Genomic DNA, 25,493 nt, shown 5'->3' with positions numbered 1-25,493 from the left:
TTTTGAGTCAGAACTGTTGACTAGATTGCCCATTTCTCTATTTCATGACTGTGGAACCACTGGTCATGAATTAACCCACGCCGGTTTGATAATGCGGTCCTCTAGGTAGTAATCGATTTGAATGGTTAAAAGGAACCGAATGTTCGAGAGAGAGAAACGACGGCACAAATGAATTCCCATTCAATTCCCGGAGATGTGGACCAGCTGATCATTGTTTAGCTGATTATTTACAAGACATGCGGCACAATGACTTTCATTTTGGCCTGTGTGTATTTTCAGCATTTGCTCGAGACAAAACCCACAATGAGTTTATCAGGACCTCCCCCAACACAGAAGCGGACTTAGCCCACAGCTGTTGGTTTTGCAGTAGTAAGGTTGCCACTGGAAATGGCTGCTTTTGATCTGTGATATATGTTACGGAGAATAATTCGGTTCATGTACGAAGGCAGCTCCAGGGTATATGAGTGTTCTCCCCTTAAAACCGGAGTGCTTACGCAGATCACTGGCTCCATTCCTCGCAGCTGACTTAAGAGCTTGGAAGTGTTATAAGGATAGAAACACACTTTCATCAAAGACGTGTCGATGGTTTCCCTGCTGTTAATCTTACGCCAGCAAACACTCTGAAGCTCTCTTTCTTCTGTGATGCGTCACCAAGGCGACCTAGGGGGTTATGGCCGTGTGTAGTCCTAGTTCAATTCTTCAACTGTTCAGGAGACAAGTGCGTGAAATCGATTCTTTGTGGCATTGAGATGAAAACAATTGCTTGTGAAAGAGGCCGGTGTCAAGTGCAGACAGCTTGAGGTAGGGAGATTGGTTGTGGTTTTCATGTCTGAAGGCTAGTGTAATAACAAAGTGCTTTAACTCTTCTCTACTGGGTTCATGAGGTGTAAAAGGGCTGGTTAGACAGGTTTATCTGGACGTCAATGTTTGACACCCTTTTGAATTTAAGAAGGCTATTATTTTTTGCAACTTGCTATCTGTGCTGTCCTTTGGGGGAGATGTGTCTATGAATCAAACCCTTCTTGGAAGAGGTTCCCACTGGACCTGTATGTCTGACTGCCATGGTACTGTTATAATAGCACAAAATGATCGATGTTGCAATTTCCCCATGAGAGCACAGAGTGGACCTATCTGCATGAACCCTCTGGAACTTTGGTTTCATTGGAGACCCACCAAAATACTGTTCTTGTAGGCTTATAGCAGTACAGATTGTGTGCACGTTTGTGTTTTTCAGGCCGAGGAACCTTGGTATGATGGCCCAAATCACATCAGCGGCTCCGACAACACATGGTTGTAAAGATCAGAACAAAGGGGTACATATTGGCCCGCACACACACACACACACACACACACACACACACACACACACACACACGCACACCAGAGTGTGTCAGAATGTGGCCGTGGCATCGCAATAAGCACACCCTCTGTTCTGTCAGCGAGGAAACGGCAAGCTCACGGCACAGCGAGTTAGTTAAGCCTCACGCCAGCCGCACTGTAGCAATGCAGGACTCAAGCCCTGGGTTTTATGAAGTGAAAGCCAAATGAAAGAAATTCACTTACTCATTCAACTCCATACTCAAATCCATATCTCCCAGCGCTGCTTTTGCGTCTGGCAGGGTGATGGGGAGGAAGTGCGGGAGGTATTCACACTTCGCTGCTTTTACACAGGAAAGTCCAAGACGAGAACCCCTAGACTGCGTGACAATGCTTTTTTGAGTCACCATAGCACTAGTGTTACTGGATAGGAGATTTCAATATGGCTGAGTCTTGGAGGGGTTTATTGGTAGTGGGGATGAGGAAGGGAGGGTGGAGAGTGGAGACACTCGTAGTGAAAGCCCCTGGCAATCAGAGAGAGAGTTCATGCAAACTTGAAATGAAAAGTAAAATAATTATACATATATAAATATATCTTCGTTAAGATGTTTGTGTATGATATTAATATAATTGTGAAGAAAGTGTGACACATAGGTCTGGATTAAATTATTATAATGTACAATTTAAATCATCCTCTTTTGGGGATTTATATGAGTAGGCATTTTGTACAGTTTTCAATTCTTCGAGAGAGATAATGTAGTTCACATTAGCAAATTATTTATTCATAAGCAGAACATTTTTATATTGATTTGAAAATATTTATCTGTATAGAAGACAGGACAGTTATGTAATATACAGTGGAGCTCATTTTTAATTCTGGGATATTTTTATTAGCACTATTTTTAACAGTTGTGTGAGTTTGCTCTTTTGTTGGCCTGCTGGCCCATGCTACTGGTATGTTAAGGGAGAGGTTGCCCCTGAGCTGGTCCAGTACAATGTCTGCTCCCAGGCCTCCACTAGCTAACATTCATTTTGAGGTAAGAGGAGCTGTTCCTAGACCTGTTCTTAAGGGCATGCCTTTTCTTTGTAACTTCTGTTGGTTTACTTAGTCCTCTTCTAGTCTCTGTCCTAGTCTTTGTATTACATAGCGCTCCCTATACCTGACTGATGTGTTCTTCACCCTTGGCTAAAATGAATAGCCCATACTAGAAACCCCTCTACTGGTATTACATCAGTATGGCCCAAAGTTATTAACGGAGAAGGATCTCAGCATTGAATACGTCATTTAGGTTTCAATGACAAACCAAGAGCCCGTAAGGCGAATAGATATGGAGCGTTAGCTTTTTCTTCATCATCATAATCATTGTCTATTGAGACGTGTTTGGTTCTGTTTTTAATAAATGAAAGAGACATATGTGCATTGTTTGACCTGCTGTCTGTGGTGTGTGCAGAACTGTATGAGGTTCTGAATGTGTGGATGTTCCAAAATCTTGGCATCGAGAAGAAAACAAAACAAAAATGATATGTAAATAGACGGAGTAATTCCTAGAAAGTTCAACAAAATATTATGTCCAAAATGATGTTATATTCATTCAAAGATGATGGATTACAAAGGTATATTATAAAACAATGCATGAAATATTGTCAAGCAATCGCACGGTGCAGTTGAAAAGTGTTGTCTACATGTTTTCTTAAAAAACAGAGCGAGATAGAAAAAGCGGTGTACCACTTTCAAGGTTCACAACGGTAGAGAACCAGACCTTTTTACTTTGGATCTTTCGGTGACACAGGCATGTTCAGTCTCACTGTGATCAGTGATGCTACGGTGATGATGGCTAAGAGTGAGGAGTGTTCCCAACCATCCAGAACGATCCAGGAACGCTTCAACGCACCTTCACCAGAAAAACCCACCAATTACGATTTCCCACTTGTAGAGTAACGTGACATGATCAACAATACGAAAAAAAAATTAGATCTATATAAATACCTACTGATACTGGACATTCTCATTTATCAGTGCGGATGCCATGATATTCTGTGAGAAATGTGATTTTACTTTTTTTTTCTGTGAGAAGACTGGCAGTTGAACCTGCTTCCTTTTGTACATACTTGCTGTGGTTGTGTGTGTCTAATAAAGTGCAGCTCTCTTGTGCAGTCGGAGTCCGGGTTTCACTTTGTCGTAGACAGTAAGTTGATCTTCTCTCCCTTTTGGGATCGATAACGTATCATGCCAGTAGGTGGAGGCTCTGTGACGGGTCCAGCGGCGGCCCTCGGATGGGTCATTGTAGTATTGTTAACTGGGTATGGAATGCTCTCTCTGCTCATCTTCCCTGGGGCTAGGAGGATGTCTCATGTGCCTACATAACGTGGACACTCTGATGTGATTACAAGGCAGATAGACTTTCTAATGGCTTGGCAGGTCACGGACCCACTCTAGGGTAAGCAAGTACTTGAGTCATGAATTTAGAGTAATGCAGTAATGTGAATCTTGTTTTTTTTTATTTTAAAAATGTACTCATTCAAAGATGAACGGGAAAACAAAAAATTCAAAGTTATTTTAAAAAGCTAAATGGATAAAAACGCACCAATGTATTTCTATGTTACACATTTGCTCATGACGTATAGCTTAAACTCTGTTCTATTTACAGAGTCAATTCATACTGTTGTTTAAATGTGTGTTGTTAGGTAAAAGGCCATATAATCTTCAGTACTAATGTAGGTGTATTGTGTATGTACAGTACAGGTATATATTTGTGTTCTGTGTATGCACACACTTTGACATCGGGTGTGTACAGTCATCTCAGTGGAGCTGGGGGGTCTCGGGGCTGGGGTTGTTCAGGTGTCTTGACGCTGTGCTGGTCTCCGTCCATCTGTTGCTCTGAACGGTGAGTTCCTCAGGTCTGGGACAAAGCATATAGACACAACCACTGGAGTTTAGCAAGGGATATTGATCTCCGAATGTACCGGGGGAAAAGTGTGGTAACGCCTCATGATTTACATACATATAAAGCATTCATGTAATTATATAGTGCCTTATAGCCCACTTATAATGTGCTATGGCATTGACTATAAGCGTTCTTAACTCTGTTTTATAGATCATAAACTACAATGTAAGACTATAGTGCATAATGTATTCTATCCGTAGTGGTTTGTCATACCTGTGATGATGTCCTCCAGGGCCCCATCCTTCACCTGAGGCTTCACCTGCCTCTTCTTCAGCTCCGCTATCAGGTCCATCTTGGGCATCATGGGAGACTGGCAGGGGTCAAAGGGTAAAGCTGACACACTGGCAGATGTAGTATGGACCACACTAGAATGACTAGTCACTGGTCGATCAGTCATAAGGGAAGCTACAAAACGACAGTACTCCACCTCCTTTTACAACTGGCTGCATGGAATGTAGAGACTGTGGTGGATTGAGTTGGTATGGGTCTATAGTCTGTTGTCCTACCTTGTGTCCTGCAGCCTCTTTCTTTCTAGGGGAGGGAGACTCTGCTTGGATCTCACCGCTCTGGGCCTCCAGTCTCTTCTTCTTTTCATTATCCTTCTCTGCTTGCTGTGTGGGACACACACACAAAAACAGGTCATTAGAGGCCCAACGCAGCTGTGTGTAACCTGTAAGGAATGTGTAACCTGAAAACTAGTTGTTATTGGCAGAGAGGAGGGCAAACGTTCTTTGTTATTGGTCTATTAACTTACCAGGTGGTCCAAAAAAAAACACCCCATCCAGCCAAACAGCTCTTACACCAAAAGTGCATTATCATAATTTTCACAATTTCACAGTATTATTCAAACCTCATAGTGTGTAACTATATATAAAACAGGAAAATCAAGTTTTTGACTGCACTGCCCCTTTAACAAACATGCATATAAATACAAAATGCACCCACAATAGACACAAGTTAAACATAATGAGCTCATTCCTTATCCTTTCCCAATACGGGGGCACCACCTCACCTTATAGGCCTTCATGAAGCGGACAAACGGAGGGAAAAACATGGAGGGTTGTGTGGTCTTGGGGTTCTCTCCAAAATACTCCACCACCGAGCCATACGCCTCCTAGTGGAGGAGGTGAGAGAGGAAGAGGAGGAGAGATGACGCTCACACTAAAATATGTATTGAACATCTTCTGTGGAATTATGTGTGTTGGATGTGTCTATTAAGTTCAAATGTTATGGAATTCCAACCTGAGCGGTCTTGCTGTCTTTGAGTAATGAGTCCAGTAATTCACTGTTTGTCTTGACAAAGTCCTTCAGCACTGTGTTGTCTTCCTGCACCAGGAACTCCTTCTTGGTCACTTCCATTCCTCTCTCCAGAGAGCGGATATCCTGAAGAATACTGTCCAGAGACACTGAAACACAAACACAGGAGAGAAACAAGGGGTCAGATATTCTCACTATGAAGGGCTGCATTTTTTTCAAGCTGTGTGTGTGTGTGTGTGTGTGTGTGTGTGTGTGTGTGTGTGTGTGTGTGTGTGTGTGTGTGTGTGTGTGTGTGTGTGTGTGCAACCGTTGATTGCGTTCCCGTACCTAGGCCAGCCTTGTCCACAAAGTGCAGCTCAGTGTGAAAGTTGTTGAGCTCGGGGTATTTCTCCTGGACGATGCTGGAGATGAAGTGTAGCAGGGTCTGGGACCGGTCAGTAGACTTGGTGTCCAGCAGCTGACAGGACAGAGACAAAGCGAGGAACAGATGGAGTCATCTCCCAAAGGTGGACTGGCCTGCCTGTCACGATACCATTGCGCCCTCAACAGTCCAAAACCTTGCTTTAGCTAATAGCGACTTATTTATCGTTATAGAGTTTAAGCCATCCTATTTCAAGCCAGTTAATCTCTACCTTAGTGATGGTTCTATTAATGTTAAACAAGGGAAACAATTTTGCCTCAAGAGCAGAGGGGTACTCACCAGGTCCAGACTCTGCAGGCGGAACCCATAGGCTGCACCCCTCTTACTGCTGTTCATGTAGTTCCCAAAGGCTAGGATGATCTGGAGAGGAGGAGCCAGATGCAGAATGTGTTACATAGACAGTGCAGGCCTGTTTAAAGAAGCTCTCTGATTGGAGGTTAGCAGCGACGTACAGGGATGCCCTCCACTCACCTCTAACATCTTCTTCAGCTTGGCCGAGGACTTAATGGACATGGATGCTGTGATCATGGAGTTCAGTTGCTGTAGGTGAGATTATGAATGACTACAGTATCAGATTCTGAAGAAAGTCATTGTCGTACAGATACAATTTCATTGTCTCTCCTGAGCAACTGACTCACCGGCTGCAGACGTTTGACGCTCTCGGGGAAGTTGCCCATGAAGGTGAGGGTGCTGATTCGCTGGGCCAGACGGGGGATCTTCCCAAAGCGCATCATGAAGCGGTCCTCCTCTGCCAGATCATCCAGCGGACGGCCCTCCTTCTCATAGTTCTGGAGGAGCTTCAGCTCGTAGTCTGACGGGACAAACCTCTCCAGCAGCTCCAGGAAGTCCAGCCCCAACGCCTGCTGGTCATACCTGGAGAGGAGGAGGGAAAGGAGGGAGGGAGGGAGGGAGAGAAGTAAGATAGTAAGGAAGGGACAAAAGAAGAGTGTTAGGGGAAGGTGGGATGAGGAGAAAGAGAATGAAGGGATTAAAGAGAACAAAAAGGCATAGAGAAATTAAATGAGTGAGAGAAATATGTTTACTAAGGAAAGGAACAGAATAGGAGCAGATATAGTTCCATACGTCTCTATAGCTGTGCAGATGTCTGCGGGGCTCCTGCCTCCCTTGCGTAGTGTGATGGCCAGGTTCTTGGCCTTGTTGCCCTCGATCAGGTTGACCTTGCTGGGGACCTTCTGGGCCACCTTGACCTTAAGAGTGGACAGAGCTGCTGGAGGACCCTGGGCCTTGGTCTTAAACTGCTCCTCAAACGCCTCCATGTTCAGCTCCTGACACAACACACATAGAGATGGTTAGAGAGGGAGGGTAAGGAGGGGAGAGAGACAAAGGGGGAGAGAGAGGAGGGAGGGTAAGGAGGAAGAGATTTAGAGAGAGAAAGAGAGAGAGAGAGAGAGAGAGAGAGAGAGAGAGAGAGAGAGAGAGAGGAGTAGAAAGAGGGTCAGGAAGAGGGGAGGAGAGGAAAGAGTGGAAAAAGGGGGTCAGAGGGAAGGTGAGAGAAGGGAGAATGGAAGAGTAGAGTTCAGTCAGCACTAGTATCTGTGTGGAGATTTGGTCTTACCCCTAAGACTTGCTCGTCGTCCAGCTCGTGGAAGACCGTGCCAGTCACCTGGTTGGGCTTCAGGGCCTGCCAGTTGAGCAAAGGCATCCGGAACTTAGTCTGGATGGGTTTCCTGCTTTTACCTCCTGAGTGAAAGAGAGAGAGTAGGAGAGAGAATCAATCACAGTTGTCAATCGCCAGTGTACTAATTTTACCCTTCAGCAAATTAGACGTATACAAATTCATGAGATTGACTGACAATCTGATTAGCATAGAGCTCTCTCCTATTTGACCTCTCACACCCTAATCTCTTTAATCTCTCCTCTATATTCATGATCTCCCCTCTCAATTTTCTAATCTCTGCTGTAGATCGCTACTGGAGCGGAATAGGTGGAATGGTATCAAATACATCAAGCACATGGTTTCCACATGTTTGATGCCATTCCATTCGCTCAGTTCCAGACATTATTATGAGCCGTCCTCCCCTCGGCAGCCTCCACTGATATACACATGTAACTGCCAGAATAATGGAAACAATGAACTTACTATTATGCTTATGGTCATATATAAAAATGCTGGGCAGGCCATTATTTTGGCCATTATTTTGGCTACCATGGCTATGCCCTATTATGTGATGACAATGCCCCTATCTACAGGGCACGCATGGTCACTGAATTGTGTTGATGAACAATGCAAATCATATGCCATGGGCTTTTCAGTCTCAGATCTCAACCCAATTAGACACTTATGGGAGATTCTGAAGTGGCTTCTAAGACAGCATTTTCCACCACATCGACAAAACGCAAAATGATGGAATTCCTCGTGGAAGAATGGAGTCGCATCCCTCCATTCCAGGTCAGTTCCAGACACTTGTAGAATTTATTCCAAAGTGCATTGAAGCTGTTCTGGACCTATTAAGACACTTGATGTTGGTGTTTCCTTCATTTTGGCAGCTACCTGTATATCTCTAATGAAAAGAGTCACCTTACCGGCTTGGCTGTCTCCAGAAGGTGGGCCTCCTGGTGGGGGCGGAGGACCAGCGCCGGGTGGAGGAGGAGGTGGGGGCGGACCTCCACCGCGAGGAGGGGGAGGAGGAGGGCGAGGTGGGCCACCAGAGCCATGTGGGAGAGGAGGAGGAGGAGGAGGAGGTGGAGGGGGTGGGGGAGCAGGTCCACCAGGCCCAGGAGGTGGAGGGGGAGGAGGAGGGGGGACAGAAGAGATGGCTGAGAAGGGAGTGGCATCAGGGACGTCTAGGCCAGGGGCAGTGGGACCAGTGGAGCTGAGCAGGGGCTCAGAGGCTGGGGCGGGGGCGTACTCGATGATGGTGACAGGCACCACCTGGAGGTCTAGGGCCCCAGAGGGGGTGCGTCCCAGGCGGATCAGCCCTCGGTCCTGCAGCTCCTGCACCTTGAGTTCCAGCTCAGAGGAGGGCTGGCTTAGACGCTCTCTGTCCCGCTCCCTCTCCTGGCTCATCTCCCTCTCCCTCTCTCTCTGCTGCAGAGAACTGACCTGGGAACAGGAGTCCCGCAGGCTCTCCTGTCAGTCGCACACAGAAAGGCAAGGAAAAGGTATTATCACAAAACCACACACATACCTTTCTGTCTGATACACTATATTGTAAACAGTCCACAGTTCATTGTACAGTGCAGACCTTGAGCAGCTCTGTCTCCTTGGTGGCTTGGAGGAGCTGTTTCTCCAGTTCAGCCATCCTCTCTGCAGACTGGCTCTCAATCTCCTCTAGCCTGGCACTCAGCTACAAAAACACAACACGACGCGACACGACATGACACAACATGCCAACACAACATTCGGAGGTCACAGACAGAGTCATAGAGTAATTACTGGCCTTTTTTAGATGTGTGATTTGAATGAACGAGACTGTGTGTGTGTACAGTATGTATCACTGACCTGCGAGTTGTGCTCCCGCAGTTCGTCCACATGCTCCAGCACCCCGCCCCTGTTCTCTGCATCCTCCAGCAGAGCCCCCACATCAAACACGTTGTCCAGGTAGGCCTGAATCTGAACCTGCAGCTTCTCACTCTCTGTCAGCTTCAGAGACTGACACACACACACGACCATCGTTATCATGGCGGTTTCATTTCCGTTTGAAGGAGTTGGTTTTGCGGTTGTGACGGTTCCATTTCCAACAATGAGACGAGAAGGATAAATGGAGCGTTTACCTCTAGGTACTGGTCGAGTCCGTGGTGAGTGAACTCATATTGCAGGTGCACACGGAAGTTCATATTCTCCACCGAATGCACCACAATGTTAATGAACTGCATGCAGGCCACCTGACGAGAGGGATCATCAAATTTGATCTTTAACCTTTCAGAACTACATTGTGAATAAAATGCAAACACATCAGCCAGGAGACTTAAAGCCGTTGTGTGTCCACGTACCATGAAGTCAATGTTGCTGTCATCATTGCTAAAGTACTCCATCAGTTTCTCAAAACGGTTCTTCTCTCCGCTCACCTGAGGGAAAGGACGTTCCTGGTTTCAGTAACACAGTCGTGCACTTCAACAGATGTCCACACGAGTGTGCACGTTATACTACTTGGTTCAGTGTGTGTGTGTTTTGTATTCATAGAAAGCTGATCAAATTGGTCCACTTCTGCTTTAAACATTTCTAACATTAAATCTATTGTTGGTCGTGATGGTCACCAACATGGAGAGTCTATGTCGATATCAGTTGAATAATTTCAGACTACATAACAGTTGAATAAAAGGGGCCCTTCAGGATGGTGAGGACTGGTTACGCACTCACAACATGAGTGTGTGTCTTCGTGTGAGTGTGTGTTTTAGAGTTCTAACTGTGCTTGGTGTGACTAAGACAGGGTGTGTCGTGTATCAGTCGTGAGATTACTTAGAAGAGAATAATCTTGGTCCCGAGAACACACGAATGAGTAGACTAAGGTGAGATGATACAGTACATATTGGTCAAGTAAAGTCTGCTATAGTGTGACTAAGATTGGTAAATTCCTTCACCTCCTTGAGGTTGTCGAAGGCGGCGAGAATGATGTCATGACCGTCCCTCACAAGACACACAGCAGCCAACAGCTCCAACACCAGGGCTTTGGTTCTGTAGAGACCAGGAATATAATACCACATCGCACACACACACACACACATCACACACACATACACAAGCATGCGCACACTCATCACACACACAGGTGTTCAATACCTGGGGTTCTTGTTGTTGAGACTGAGAGTGATCTCGTTGACGCAGCGTGGGTGAGTCATAACTTGGTTGAAGCCCGACTGAAAAAGTGATAATTAGCGTTGGAGTTTCACAATTTCACACTCCATATCACAGTCATGCCCACACAACACACTCACACACCTGATAGTTCATGATGGCACGCAGACACATGATGCACACATGGACGTCGTCCCTATGACTGGCCAATCGAGAGATCTTCTGAGTTCTCCTACTCTGGGCCAGAGAGGTTATTCTGCAAAGGAGATATTGAGAGGATGGAGGAGATGGTGGTCCCTGGTCAGAAGGTCCCACTTTGCAGTAGAATATTTTTTGGTGAGATTTATCCTGTGGTCTCTAAGGCTTGCTGGGTGAGACTCGGGTCTCATAACGGCTGATGGTTCTTACCGTACGGTCAGGGCGCGGGCTGCTCTGGTCATGCCGTGTGTAGGGGAGCTTCCTGCACTCTTATTCAGGTCCTCCATGGACCTCTCCGCTGGCTTCCCTCTCTCTGACAGTATTCCCCCATTCTCAGCACCCTCCAAGTCAAACCTATAGACACATTCCCAAATACACAAACATATAGTCACGTATAGATAATCAAACATTAATTCTACAGGACCAGTCAAAAGTGTGGACACACCTACTCATTCAAGGGCTTTTCTTAATTTTTACTATTTTCTCCATTGTAGAATAATAGTGAAGATATCATAACTATGAAATAACACAAATGGAAACACCCTTTGCCTTGATGACAGCTTTGCACAGTCTTGGCATTCTCTCAACCAGCTTCATGAGGTAGTCACCTGGAATGCATTTCAATGAACAGGTGTGCCTTTTTAAAAGTTAATTTGTGGAATTTCTTTCCTCAATGCGTTTGAGCCAATCAGTTGTGTTGTGACAAGGTAGGGATGGTATACAGAAGATAGCACAATTGGGTAAAATACCAAGTCCATATTATGGCAAGAACAGCTCAAATAAGCAAATAGAAACGACAGTCCAGCATTACTTTAAGACATGAAGGTCAGTCATTACAGAAAATGTCAAGAACTTTTCTTCAAGTGCAGTCGCAAAAACCATCAAGCGCTATGATGAAACTGGTTCTCATGAGGACTGCCACAGGAAAGGAAGACCCAGAGTTACCTCTGCTGCAGAGGATAAGTTTATTAGAGTTAACTGCACCTCAGATTGCAGCCCAAATAACAGACACATCTCAACATTAACTAGTCAGAGGAGACTGCGTGAATCAGGTCTTCATGGTCGAATTGCAGCAAATAAACCACTACTAAAGGACAGCAATAATAAGAAGAGACTTGCTTGGGCCAAGAAACACGAGCAATGGACATTAGACTGGTGAAAATCTGTCCTTTGGTCTGATGAGTTCAAATTTGAGATTTTTGGTTCCAACCGCCATGTTTTTGTGAGACGCAGAGTAGGTGAATGGATGATCTCCACATGTGTGGTTCCCACCGTGAAGCATGGAGGAGGAGGTGTGATGGTGTGGAGGTGCTTTGCTGGTGACACTGTCTGTGATTTATTTAGAATTCAAGGTACACTTGACCTGCATGGCTACCACAGCATTCTGCAACGATGCGCTATCCCATCTTGTTTGAGCTTAGTGGGACAATCATTTGTTTTTCAACAGGACAATGACTTAAAACACACCTCCAGGCTGTGTAAGGGCTATTTGACCAAGAAGGAGAGTGAGGGTGCTGCATCAGATGACCTGGCCTCCACAATCACCCAATCTCAACCCAATTGAGATGGTTTGGGATGAGTTGGACCGCAGAGTGAAGGAAAAGTAGTCAACAAGTGCTCAGCATATGTGGGACCTCCTCCAAGACTGTTGGAAAAGCATTCCTCGTGAAGCTGGTTGAGAGAATGCCAAGAGTGTGCAAAGCTGTCATCAAGGCAAAGGGTGACTACTTTGAAGAATCTAAAATCTAAAATATATTTTGATTTGTTTAACACTTTTTTGGTTACTACATGATTCCATATGTGTTATTTCATAGTTTTGATGTCTTAACTATTATTCTACAATGTAGAAAATAGTAAAAATAAAGAAAAACCCTTGAATGGGTAGGTGTATCCAAACTTTTGACTGGTACTGTATGTCTCATTGATACTGTACGGGATTGTGTTAAGACAGAAGGGGAGAATGCAGGGATACTCACGAAGCGTCACACTGGGCGTAAGACAGGTAATCCACCAGTACATCCAAACCCTGGTTCTCCTCATTCAGAAACTCCTGGGCCCAGCTATATAGAGAGAAGGAGAATTAGAACCCGATAGTACTTTAATACTTTAAGGACACTTGTGTCAGCCGTACTGACTGATGGGATAACTGTGGGACCAGTCCTGGTCAAACCTAACATAGCAGGCGTAAAAGAAAAGCCTGAAACTAGATCCCCCTGGTCTTGACGAGAAGAAGAAAGAAAAAAATCTGTCAGGGGAGGTTCTCATCTGCATTGTTCAACCAATCCAGTAAATATGGAGGAGGAGTTAAGATAGAGTGTCGCCTTATTAACGTCCGAAAGCGGAAGTTGCGTCACAGGCTCTCTTTCCATTTCCCATGAAAACCGGAACATCTGGTTGTTGGGGACTCGGCAGAGGCTAATCCTGGTCCAGTCACTCACCCAATATGATTAGTGCGGAGGGAGATCTCCAGCTCTCTCAATACCTGGGTGGACTCCTGGACCCGCCTCTTGAACTGAAATAGGCCAAAACCATACAAAGAAGCTCTATGAATGAAGGAAACGCACAAACCTTTATATCAGTAGTTCAGAAGTTGTTCTAATGAGACTGGCCTTATATTACTGGCTTAATGGCTTTGTCATAAAATGCAAAGACATACTACTACTGTAGATGTAATATTGTTATCCCATTGTTCTAAAACACGCATATTTACTTCTTGAAATCCCTGGCTATGGTGAGAATGACTAGAAACTCTATGTACGTGAGCGGGGGGGGGGGGGGGGGGGGGTACTGAACACCCACCCTGCGGGTCACTCCTCCTTGGTCCTGATAGAAGCTCTTGATCTTGGTCAGATAGGTAGAGGGAGGGTTCTTCACCTGGAACCGCTCCTGACCACACAGAATGGAGGGAGGAAGGAGAAGGGGATGAGGGGAGGAGGGGGAGTGAGAAGACAAATGACAACGAGCACCGCAAACCACTCTGTTACCATGCCAACCTGCTGAAGGGAAACGTGCTTACCACAGGAACCCATCAGAGGTGTCGTGTTTTGCTAGAAGACTTTATGACCTTTTTGCACTCTAACCTACATTACATATCGGCAAACGGACAACAGCAACACACATTTATTTTTCTTCACGGTTATGTCCGTATGCTGTGTTTTTAGAACACTTCATCTCAGATACAATCAGGGGTTACTCTTCAGTTTAACGGTTGGTAATAAACCATTTATAAGGCATTTACAAAAAGATTACACACCATTTATGGTTAGGGTTAGGTATGGGTTAGGGTTAAATAGTGCTCGCTTTAGATTAGGGACTGCAAAAATACCTTACTTATGATTAGTAAATGGTTTATAAATGTGGGAGTAATGATTAATAAATGGTTTATTACGGACTGTTGAAATAAAGCATTACCCAATCATGTAGAACTGTGTATGTACTAGTGCATGAACCAATCACCCCATGTAAGGCTCCCAACAAGAGGTCACGTTCTTACCTGATCACAGATCAGCTCCCACTTCTTGTCATTGTCATACTGACTCAACAGTTTCAGCTTGTCTGGAGGCAAGTTCATATAGCTCTGAGAATAGAATAAGGTGCACTTCAAAAACCTACATCAATAATGACATGCAACTTTTACTGTGACTACAACTGGGGCCTTTGGGGATCTTGTATTTAAATTAACTCTGAGCGGTCTACAATGGCATGTTACTCAGTAGACTTACATTAAGCAGTGCCTGCATAATAATATAATCTTAAATAAGACTTTTCTTTCATTGATTTCTTCACTACCAACGCTTCCTGTTCATGCCATGCTGTTCAAATGTGATCAGAAACCATCGCTATCATCATCCTACACCAAGGAGATGACTCACTGTTTACATGTATTGCTGGTAACTAATGGAAACCATCTGTGAGCATGTATCAGGTCTAGTCATGAGCATTTTCAAACACATACAGATAATGCTCCTCCATTCATCATTGAACGTAGCGGGCCTATACAGTAGCCGTTTAGCCAGGATCTGTTTGAGTGAGTTGGAAGTGGATTTAACCTGATTGATTCAATAGTTATTAGTCTCTATGACAGGTGAACCACGTGGCCCTTTCTACAAGAAAATATGGTGTGTTTATATCAGGTGAGGCTGATTCAACTCTGTCAGGCCTATTGATTAACATGGGAAAATAGAAAATATATTGTAAGCATCATTCTCATGTGACACGACACACACAATAACCCCATAGATGTTGCCGGCCAAACTAACCGCTAATGAAAGTTGTTTATTTAAGGCATCTAAGACGAGCGATGTTTAAGTTGAGGCAGTCTTGGGCCTACTAAGAAAGGGTGTGGACTGTGGTTAGATACGCTGAATTGAATGTTCTCAAGCGACAGTTTGTGGCTTCCTCTTTACACGTTAACAAACCCTTGAGGTTTGACATGTGTGCCCCAGTTAACGTCGGCTTTGCTGGGGACATAGCTATAGGGTGTTGGTTGGGGTACAGTATGGGAGGGACCGATGGTGGATTATGAAGGACAAAGACTAGCAACAGAAAACGAAATGTACTCAATGTGTATGTGAATATTTGCTGTACATACACAAGGTTACTCATACACACATACACACTCAGAAAGACATATAGTCTTGTACACATTAACGCACGCGCACACACATTTTTGAGTATGTGTCGTTCCATTTGAGGCCGATTGGATGTACTGCCAAATTCTGTATAACGACGTTGGAGGCGGCTTATGGTAGAGAACTTAATATTCAATTCTTTGGCAACAACTCTGTTGGACATTCATGCAGTCAGCATGCCAATTACACCCTCCCTCATAACTTGTGGCTTTGTGTTGTGTGACAAAACTGCACTTTTTAGAGTGGCATTTTGTTGTCACCAGCACAAGGTGCACCTGTGTAATGATCATGCTGTTTAATCAGCTTCTTGATATGCCACATCTGTCAGGTGGATGGATTATCTTGGCAAAGGAGAAATGCGCACTAACTGCTTGCAACCCAACTTCTTACAAGTTCTGTTAAATCCAGCGATATAAAAGGGATCTCTATTGCTGACAGAGATATTATCATCAGTCAATTTACAGATGACACCACCCTTTTTTTTAAAGATGCTGACCAGATTCCTAGAGCAGTCGATGTGATCAATATTTTTTCCAAAGCATCTGGTCTTTGCCTAAACCTTAATAAGTGTGAATTGTTTGCTGTTAAAGACCGTGTGATACCCTCTATATGCAATATTCCAGTCAAGGAAGAAGTAACATACCTTGGGATTATCATATCTAAGGATCAACAGGAAAGATGCTCATTAAATTTCATACCTATTATGGAAAAAAACAAAAAGAAGTTGAACCATTGGTTGCAGAGGGATTTATCCTTGAAAGGTTGAGAATTGCTTTCTAAAGCTGAAGGTATCTCCAGACTTACTTATCCAGCCCAGTCCCGACATCTTGACAACAAAATAGGTAAAGCTGTTGACCAGATGCTTTTCAACTTCGTCTGGAAAAATCGTACACATTATATTAGGAAATCTGTCGTTATGAACGCATATGAATATGGTGGTGTCAATTTCTTTGATTTTCCTACTTTGAATAATAGTGATAAATTGGGCAAAACATTTCTTAAAGAATTCTTAAGGAATTTCATCCCTCATTATATCTCCTCCCATTTTGGTGGCTTCAATTTTCAAGTTACTTTGTAACTATAACATTGATAAGATTCCTACAAAATGTGTATTCTTCCCGTGGTCGTTAATATATAAACATAATTTTTCATCGCATAGTTATTTCATTTGGAACAATAGGATATTTTGTATAGAAACAAGAACTGGTTTAATAACAGAAACAGACATTTGCATCCTGCAGCACAAACTCCAAATAAGTTCTGGGACACTGTAAAGTCCATGGAGAATAAGAGCACCTCCTCCCACCTGCCCACTGCACTGAGGCTAGGAAAGACTGTCACCACCGATAAATCCACGATAATTGAGAATTTCAATAAGCATTTTTCTACGGCTGGCCATGCTTTCCACCTGGCCCTACCCTGGTCAACAGCTCTGCACCCCCCACAGCAACTTGCCCAAGCCTCCCCCATTTCTCCTTCACCCAAATCCAGATAGCTGATGTTCTGGAAGAGCTGCAAAATCTGGACCCCTACAAATCAGCAGGACTAGACAATCGGGACCCTCTATTTCTAAAATTATCAGCCGAAATTGTTGCAACCCCCAATACTAGCCTGTTCAACCTCTCTTTCGTATCGTCTGAGATCCCCAAAGATTGGAAAGCTGCCGCGGTCATCCCCCTCTTCAAAGGGGGAGATACTCTAGACCCAAACTGCTACAGACCTATATCTATCCTACCCTAGACCTTTCTAAGGTCTTCGAAAGCCACGTTAACAATCAGATCACCGACCATTTAGAATCCCACCGTATCTTCTCAGCTATGCAATCTGGTTTACGAGCTGGTCATGGGTGCACCTCAGCCACGCTCAAGGTCCTAAACGATATCATAACCTCCATCGATAAGAGACAATAGTGTGCAGCTGTATTCATAGACCTGGCCAAGGCTTTCGACTCTGTCAATCACCACATTCTTATCGGCAGACTCAACAGCCTTGGTTTCTCAAATGACTACCTTGCATGGTTCACCAACTACTTCTCAGACAGAGTTCAGTTTGTCAAATCGAAAGGCCTGTTGTCCGGACCTCTGGCAGTCTCTATGGGGGTGCCACAGGGTTCAATTCTCGGGCCGACTCTTTTCTCTGTATACATCAATGATGTCGCTCTTGCTGCTGGTGATTCTATGATCTACCCCTACACAGACGATAACATTCTGTATACTTCTGGCCCTTCTTTGGACACTGGGTTAACTAACCTCCAGAAGAGATTCAATGCCATACAACTCTCCTTCCATGGCCTCCAACTGCTCTTAAATGCAAGTAAGAATAAATGCATGCTCTTCAACCAATCGCTACCAGCACCTGCCCGCCATTCCAACATCACTACTCTGGACGGTTCTGACTTAGAATATGTGGACAACTACAAATACCTAGGTGTCTGGTTAGACTGTAAACTCTCCTTCCAGACTCACATTAAGCATCTCCAATCCAAAATGTAATCTAGAATCGGCTTCCTATTTTGCAACAAAGCATCCTTCACTCATGCTGCCAAATATACCCTCGTAAAACTGACTATAATACCAATCCTTGACTTCGGCGATGTCATTTACAAAATAGCCTCCAACACTCTACTCAGCAAATTGGATGCAGTCTATCACAGTGCCATCCGTTTTGTCACCAAAGCCCCATATACTACCCACCACTACGACCTGTATGCTCTCGTTGGCTGGCCCTAGCTTCATATTTGTTGCCAAACCCACTGGCTCCAGGTCATCTATAAGTCTTTGCTAAGTAAAGCCCCGCCTTATCTCAGCTTACTGGTCACCATAGCAGCACCCACCCATAGCACGCACTCCAACAGGTATATTTTACTGGTCACCCCCAAAGCCAATTCCTCCTTTGGCCACCTTTCCTTCCAGTTCTCTGCTGCCAATGACTGGAACGAATTGCAAAAATCACTGAAGCTGGAGACTCATGTCTCCCTCACTAACTTTAAGCACCAGCTGTCAGAGCAACTCACAGATCACTGCACCTGTACATAGCCCATCTGTAAATAGCCCATCCAACTACCTCATCCCCATACTGTTATTATTATTTTTTGCTTCTTTGCACCCCAGTATTTCTACTTGCACATTCATCTTCTGCACATCTATCACTTCAGTTTTTAATTGCTAAATTGTAATTATTTTGCCACTATGGCCTATTTATTGCCTTACCTCCCTTATTTTATCTCATTTGCACACACTGTATATAGACTTTTTTTCTATTGTGTTATTGACTGTATGTGTCACACCCTGGTCAAAGTATTTTGTGTTTATCTTTATTTATTTGGTCAGGCCAGGGTGTGGCATGGGGTTTTGTATGTGGTGTGTATGTATGGGGATTGTAGCTAGTGGGGTGTTCTAGCTAAGTCTATGGCTGTCTGAAGTGGTTCTCAATCAGAGGCAGGTGTTTATCGTTGTCTCTGATTGGGAACCATATTTAGGCAGCCATATTCTTTGAGTTTGTCGTGGGTGATTGTCCTTAGTGTCCTTAGTGTCCTTAGTGTCAGTTTGCACCAGTTTAGGCTGTTTCGGTTTTCATTACGTTTATTATTTTGTAGTGTTTGTATTTTGATTCGTGTTTTACGTTTGTTTAATAAACATGGATCGCAATCTACACGCCGCATTTTGGTCCGACTCTCCTTCTCACCAAGAAAACCGTTACAGTATGTTTGTTTATTCCATGTGTAACTCTGCGTTGTTGTATGTGTCGCACTGCTTTGCTTTATCTTGGCCAGGTTGCAGTTGTAAATGAGAACTTGTTCTCAACGTGAAATAAAAAAATAAAAAATAAAATAATCATATACTGCTGGTGAGTCAACTTTTTAATGCAGAAGGACCGTTACTCAATTATGAGGATTTTTTTTCTCATTACAATATCCCTGTTACACCCTTGAGAGTTCGCCATAGTCTTTGATGCTATTCTATCTGGAACTCTCATGTTGTTTAGAGGTGTAACCAGATCTCACCTTGACCTACCCTCGCTTAATCCAGTTGACTCTCCAATAGGAACAATGTGTTTCTCCTTGCTCCCTCAGAACAACAGATCTATACGTGCTTTTTTTCAAAGGGATATTGTATCCATTCCTTATTTCACAACTTACTGGAATACATTTGTCAATAATAGCTGTTAGAAAAAAGTCTGGTTATTACCACACAAATACCTGCTTGTTAACAATGTCAAAGAGGTGTGAATGGAACTTATAGGTTTAAATATTGATTAGAATATTCCACCCTGAAATCATATAATTGTATGAAATTGAGTAGTCAGTAAAATGATATATCTGTGAGTGTAGTTTTAATCAGAATTAGGGTAAAACAATATATCTGTACAATATGTCTTTATGGTATCTTAAACACAGACTGTCTGAGCAAAATTCGGACCTGACTAGAGATTTGGGAGAGGAGAGCGAGTACGCCTCAAGGTCCCAAGGTCTCCCTAATCTCTGTCGGCTGGGTAGTGAGACAGTATGTGCGTAGGATACCTTCTGTTTGTGTGTGAAAGTATGTGTGTAAGAGCCAGTATAAAATGAATGGTTTTGTACAACAAACCAGCACTCTCGTAAATAAACTTTATGACTATTGTAGCTGGGCCTCCGTCTGTTTCATTTCAACCAGTATCTTACAAATCCTGGGTTGCAGACAGAGTAGTGAAATTGAATTGGGTTTTGAACATTGAGAACCTAATTCTCGTAACAATTTGGTCCTTCGAGAGCCGGATTCCAATACCTGTCCCTGCCGTCCGAAGGTACCACGCCAAAAACCGTGCACGGGCGGGTCATTGACCCGTAAATAAAAGACCTGTCCCCTGACATTGGGGTTCTATAACAGGCCGGTATATCTAAGGTCGGCAGAGACGATGAGGGAAACTAACCTACATTGCTTTTCCCAGTCTACGAGATGAAGGTCAGTAAATCTTTATTCAAGAATTATGGGGAATTGACATTTGGGCTACATTCAGAAATATATTTGATTGTTTTTGTGTAGTTTAGGTGTTGATTTTAATATTTCCATAGGGCATTACCTGGTGACCTATTTTTAGAATTTTGTGTAGAGAACCCTGATATAGGTAGTATTCTAGGCAATTGGACAATAGGAATTGGGTGTAGAGCCACCTAGGCAACAGAAGGTCCGAAATGACACGATACCAACGTAAACTAGATCGGAAATGACACATACCAATAAAAACTAGGTCTGAAATGACACGAGGTATCTGCAGTACCAACGTAAACTAGATCCGTAATGACACGAGGTATCTGCAGTACCAACGTAAACTAGATCCGTAATGACACGTACCAATAAAAACTAGATCCGTAATGACACGAGGTATCTGCAGTACCAACGTAAACTAGATCCGTAATGACACGTACCAATAAAAACTAGATCCGTAATGACACGAGGTATCTGCAGTACCAACGTAAACTAGATCCGAAATGACACGTACCAATAAAAACTAGATCCGTAATGACACGAGGTATCTGCAGTACCAACGTAAACTAGATCCGAAATGACACGTACCAATGTAAACTAGATCCGTAATGACACGAGGTATCAGTGGCTACCACCAAGACTATCAGTGGACACTACCTAAGTAAACTAACAGAAAGGAGAAAGGAAACCTAATATAGCGGAGTGAGATACGAGATATTAACGTCAAAAGAACAAGGAACAACAGAAAAATAGGCTGCTGACTAGGGATTTATGACCCCTGGAAAATAGCTTATAGGTTATATACGGGTGAGACCTAATGTCCGATCGAAAGACACCTCTATAGATAAAGTTTCAAGAAAGGAGATATACACATTAGAAAAGGTCGATAGCAATCCTCCGCGTTTTCTATAAGGAATTCGAGCAGTACATTAAGACCATTCTACATTCTTCTAATAAGAAAGCTGTAAAAACAATCAATTTGTGTGTATGTTTTAAGGTCTTTGGATAATCTATCATTTGTTGTTATACCTAGCATATGTTATCATTGTCTGTTTGTATACTTCTTGTATGTATACTGATTTTTCTGCCATAAAAATAATTTAAAAAGACATGCTCACTAACAGGGATGTAAACAAATTTGTGCACAAAATATGAGAGAAATAAGCTTTTTGTGCGTATTTCTGGGATCTTTTATTTCAGCCCATGAGAAATGGGACCAAAACTTTACATGTTGCGTTTATGTTTTTGTTCAGTATAAAAATGCTTTCATTTTCGCATATGTTGTATCTTAGACCCTATTTGACATTATCTGAGGTGTTTGTGTTATGCCCGCCATTGGTTGAGGCACAGCATACTCTTAAATATGTTTATATTCACTCATAAAAATAAATCAAGAAATTATTAAATAGTTACAATCCCTGTTTGTAAGCTTTTAAATTATTTCAAATGCAACTGTTTAACTTTTCCAGTGAGGAAGACATGGATTTCTCATGGTAGGGCGGGGTATGCAAAATGGGTCAACTTTGAACTCTTCCATCTCCTAAATGTTTTGGCACTCAGGTCCGAAAAGTTACTTTCTCACCACTTCCACCATAGGAAAATATGTATAGAAAGTTTAGTTGAAATCAAAAGGGGTGTGGTCAAAAGTGATTGAAATCAAATGGAACGACCCATATCTCAATTTAGAGACCCTATACGGGTACCACAGTATGAGTAATAATACCCATAAAACGTATCAGTCAAACAAGGAAATGGTTCCAATCGTTTTTACACTATTCATTTTTCCCATAGGGGATTTTAGAAACACTTTAATGCTAATTAGCTGCTAATTGGGCTATCATACAGAACTACAAATGCCATGATGGTCTGGACGAGACTGCCGAATCAAGGCAAAGGTAAGAATCTCTGGATTAACTATCTAATGTTAGCTACATTTAAAAATTAATAAATAGCCTACATTTCGTTAAATTGATAATTATTTGAATTCTCTTGTGCAAGTTTTAAATTGACACAATACCTGTTCGCAAAAGTGTCAGCTAGAGGTGAAGTGCAGGAGCTTGCTGGGATTTGTAGTCTTGCATGATGTCTACTTTGATGCTAATTAGCATTTTCTAATCTGAGAGTAAATAGAGCCGAATATATTGATACAAGTTACCTTGTCCGAGAGAGATTTACATGGTTATCAAAACGTCAGGGTAAACCTACACGAAACACAGCCCTTATTTGAAGTGTTTCTAAAATCCCCTATGAGAAAAATGAATGATGGAAAAATGATTTTGCTGTTTGATCCCTAGGTTTTATGGGTATTATGACACTTCTGCTGTGGGGCTCTATTTAGAACTCGAGGGGAAGTCCTGTTCTCAGTTTCAACAGGTTGTTCCATTCTTACTGTCACGCTGAGCCCGGACACTCCTCTTAAAAAAGAAACATCATTACTTTGACCTAATATCTCCTCTCACACATTGCCACATACCTAAACATATCTGCTTGTGTGAGGGCTCTAAGTGCCTTATTAGGTCTGTTTGAAATCCAGACTAGAGCAGGTAGCATTTACTGTTGAAAGAAAGAGGAAGTCAGGTCATGCGCTGAAAGAGCAGGCTGGTAGAGAGGACAGTGGGCAGGAAATGGCTTAGGCTAAATAAGTGTCTGTACCACAGACATATTAGCTAATAGTTATCACACTGCACAGACAGCCTACATGCATCAGACATAAAAGTAAAAGAAGGTGAAGGTGTATGCATGAAAAGATAGTTTTACTGCCAGGATGTCACGTCTTTCGTGTGTCTCCATATCTAGTGCCTAAATGTGGGATTCAAACTGCTTGCACTACTCATGATTTACTAATAGTTTCTACAGATAAGGCCTCGTTCCCCTGAGATGTCCTGCTTCTTCTGTAGAAACAGCCGTGCTTCTAGTATTGGATTGATAGCATCATGTTGTCCTCCATAGGTGTTAACTGATGGGAAAGGACATGTGAAATATTTGAGAAACATTTGCCTTCCTGTCTTAGTCTGTTGTCTCTTTCGTGCAAAATCTATTGCTCAATCCAGCACTGTGCTCTTATGGTGTCTCCGGTTCATCTATGAGGGAGGACTGCAGTCGAAGGTCTATGAGATCATTTGAACACAGGCTGAGCAGAGAGGCCGATTTCAAAATATCTAAAAGAGGATGTGAGCTTTTGGATGGGACTGAGGCCAACAAAATGTCAGGTCTCTTTACTAACGTGACTGGCTGCAGTGAGAGAGACGGCATTGTTTTTTAACAGGAACAAGCATTACCTTGACAGAATAATTCAAATGTGAAGCTGAATCTATTTTCTCTCAGACATTTGGCACCCAGCATATTTAAGTGAGTGATTTCACCTGTTCCTTTAGATATCAGTGCAGTACATACAGTAGGTGTGTGATGCATCTAAAGTCCTGTGTGATGTGTCTGTATTTCTGCATGTTGGTATGCATGATGTTTCTCCCCTCCTGTCCTGCCACTCACCAGAACCACACTGAAGCGCTCCTCCAGCTCGTCCTCTGGGGGCACGGGCAGCTTGGGGGGAGCAGGCTGCTTCTTCTGCAGGGTCGGGGTGGGGTCACTCAGGCCCGTTCCTGACCCCACAGAGTGCTTGGCCTCCCTGCCATCTGCCTGCTCTATTCCCCCCGCCGCATTCCCCATCACCAACCTGAACAGGTAATCCAGGGGAAAGGTTAAAAAACACTATTTTATCTGGAAGTGCTAATAGGCCTAACTCCAAAACAGACTGAAACTCCAACGCAGATGTCTGCAAACCTGTCCACACTGAAAAAAGTATCTAGTTAGTTCCAATGTAGGGCAGTCCAATGAATTTCCCCAAAAAAAGAGAAGGTGAATAAAAAACAGGTCTTGGAGTCCTTGGTCCTTCAACGTCTCTGGGAGATTAGGCGGGTGGATAGAACAGTCACTGGCCTACTGCAATTGTCTTGGTCCTGAGGTGAGTATGTTTGATGGAGCAACATCTTTCCTCCTAATCCCGTATCTCCTCCACTGTCCTCACTCTCTGCTGGACAACAGGTGTTACTAGGAAAAAAAATCGGAACAAGTTGAAACCTGAAAAGTGGCGCCTGTTGAAGCAAGATGTTGTTTTTACTATTTAATTGTTCATAGTTCCTACAGTGAGCTCATCACAGACAGGCGGGGCACGGGTGTTACAGGAAGGAGAGGGGAGTTTGACGCAGTCGTTGCAACAGAGGCAGAAACCGCATAACAAGAAAAAGCAGAAGAGTAACTTCCTGCTGTGTGTGAGAGAAACAAAACTACAAGGGGGTGGAGAGAGGAGACTGAGGGAGAAGCAGAGAGGGTGTGGTTGGAGAAGATGAACAAGAGAGTAAAGTGGAGGGGTGGAAAAAAGAAGGGATAACGGAAGACTACTTCGTAGGTGTATTGGGCCCATAGTCATATGAGCTAGGAAGTAACTACACGTATCTGGCCTCGTGGATGGTCTGTGCATGTGAAATGGTAGAGGGTGGATTAAGTAAGGTGTTTTTATCATTACTTTCCTGACTTTCCATTGTTAGGAAACCACTACCAGAACATAGCTTGTGGGAATGTGAGTGCAGTTGCTTTTTACTCAGTGTACCCTCAAAGAACATTCCAAGAGCGCTACCCTGTGTCAGATATTCACATTGCTACCCCTAGTGAAGTCAAGGCAAAATTGCCCATGTTGTTACCATGTGATGGTGAATCAATTGCTGACAATCAGAACACCAACAAGGTCTTAGTAGACACTTTCTACCAGACCTAAATGATTAATGTCACTGACTGGCCACTCACCAGTGTTGCAGAGCAAAATCAGTTACTGGTAAAAAAAAAAAAAAAAAACGGCAGCAGGCCTACTTCCAGATATGAGGAGCCTATGACAGGCAGCCCAATTCTGATCTTTTGGCCAATTACATCAGATTTTGATCACATCAGATATTTTTCAGGGCTGATCTGATTGGACCAATTAGTGAAAGCAATATCAGAATTGGGCTGCCT

At 43.4% G+C, this 25,493-nt stretch overlaps 1 protein-coding gene across 2 annotated transcripts; it reads right to left on the bottom strand.

The window, feature by feature from the left end:
- Positions 1–3,797: 3,797 nt before the first annotated feature.
- On the bottom strand, positions 3,798–24,667 carry LOC139421196 (formin-like protein 1). Of its 2 annotated transcripts, none has more exons than XM_071171836.1 (25): positions 23,979–24,667; positions 14,388–14,471; positions 13,694–13,780; positions 13,333–13,406; positions 12,871–12,954; positions 11,105–11,248; positions 10,841–10,952; positions 10,682–10,758; positions 10,483–10,576; positions 9,895–9,969; positions 9,676–9,786; positions 9,404–9,553; positions 9,147–9,248; positions 8,485–9,031; positions 7,517–7,641; positions 7,024–7,226; positions 6,579–6,813; positions 6,412–6,480; positions 6,220–6,300; positions 5,847–5,976; positions 5,505–5,668; positions 5,275–5,376; positions 4,769–4,873; positions 4,476–4,572; positions 3,798–4,217 (listed from the first exon to the last, which is right to left on the bottom strand). In XM_071171836.1, the coding sequence occupies exons 1-25, from the start codon at positions 24,153–24,155 to the stop codon at positions 4,153–4,155; spliced, it is 3,294 nt and encodes a 1,097-aa protein (XP_071027937.1). In that variant the 5' UTR covers positions 24,156–24,667; the 3' UTR covers positions 3,798–4,152. The 2 variants fall into 2 exon arrangements, with proteins under 2 accessions (XP_071027937.1, XP_071027938.1); XM_071171837.1 differs by having other exon boundaries at positions 8,572–9,031.
- Positions 24,668–25,493: the final 826 nt, after the last annotated feature.

This window comes from Oncorhynchus clarkii, chromosome 12 (assembly GCF_045791955.1).
Source record: "Oncorhynchus clarkii lewisi isolate Uvic-CL-2024 chromosome 12, UVic_Ocla_1.0, whole genome shotgun sequence".
Lineage (NCBI taxonomy): Eukaryota > Metazoa > Chordata > Actinopteri > Salmoniformes > Salmonidae > Oncorhynchus > Oncorhynchus clarkii.
Note: the sequence above shows the minus strand (reverse complement) of the source record. Positions and strands in the feature narration are given on the sequence as shown.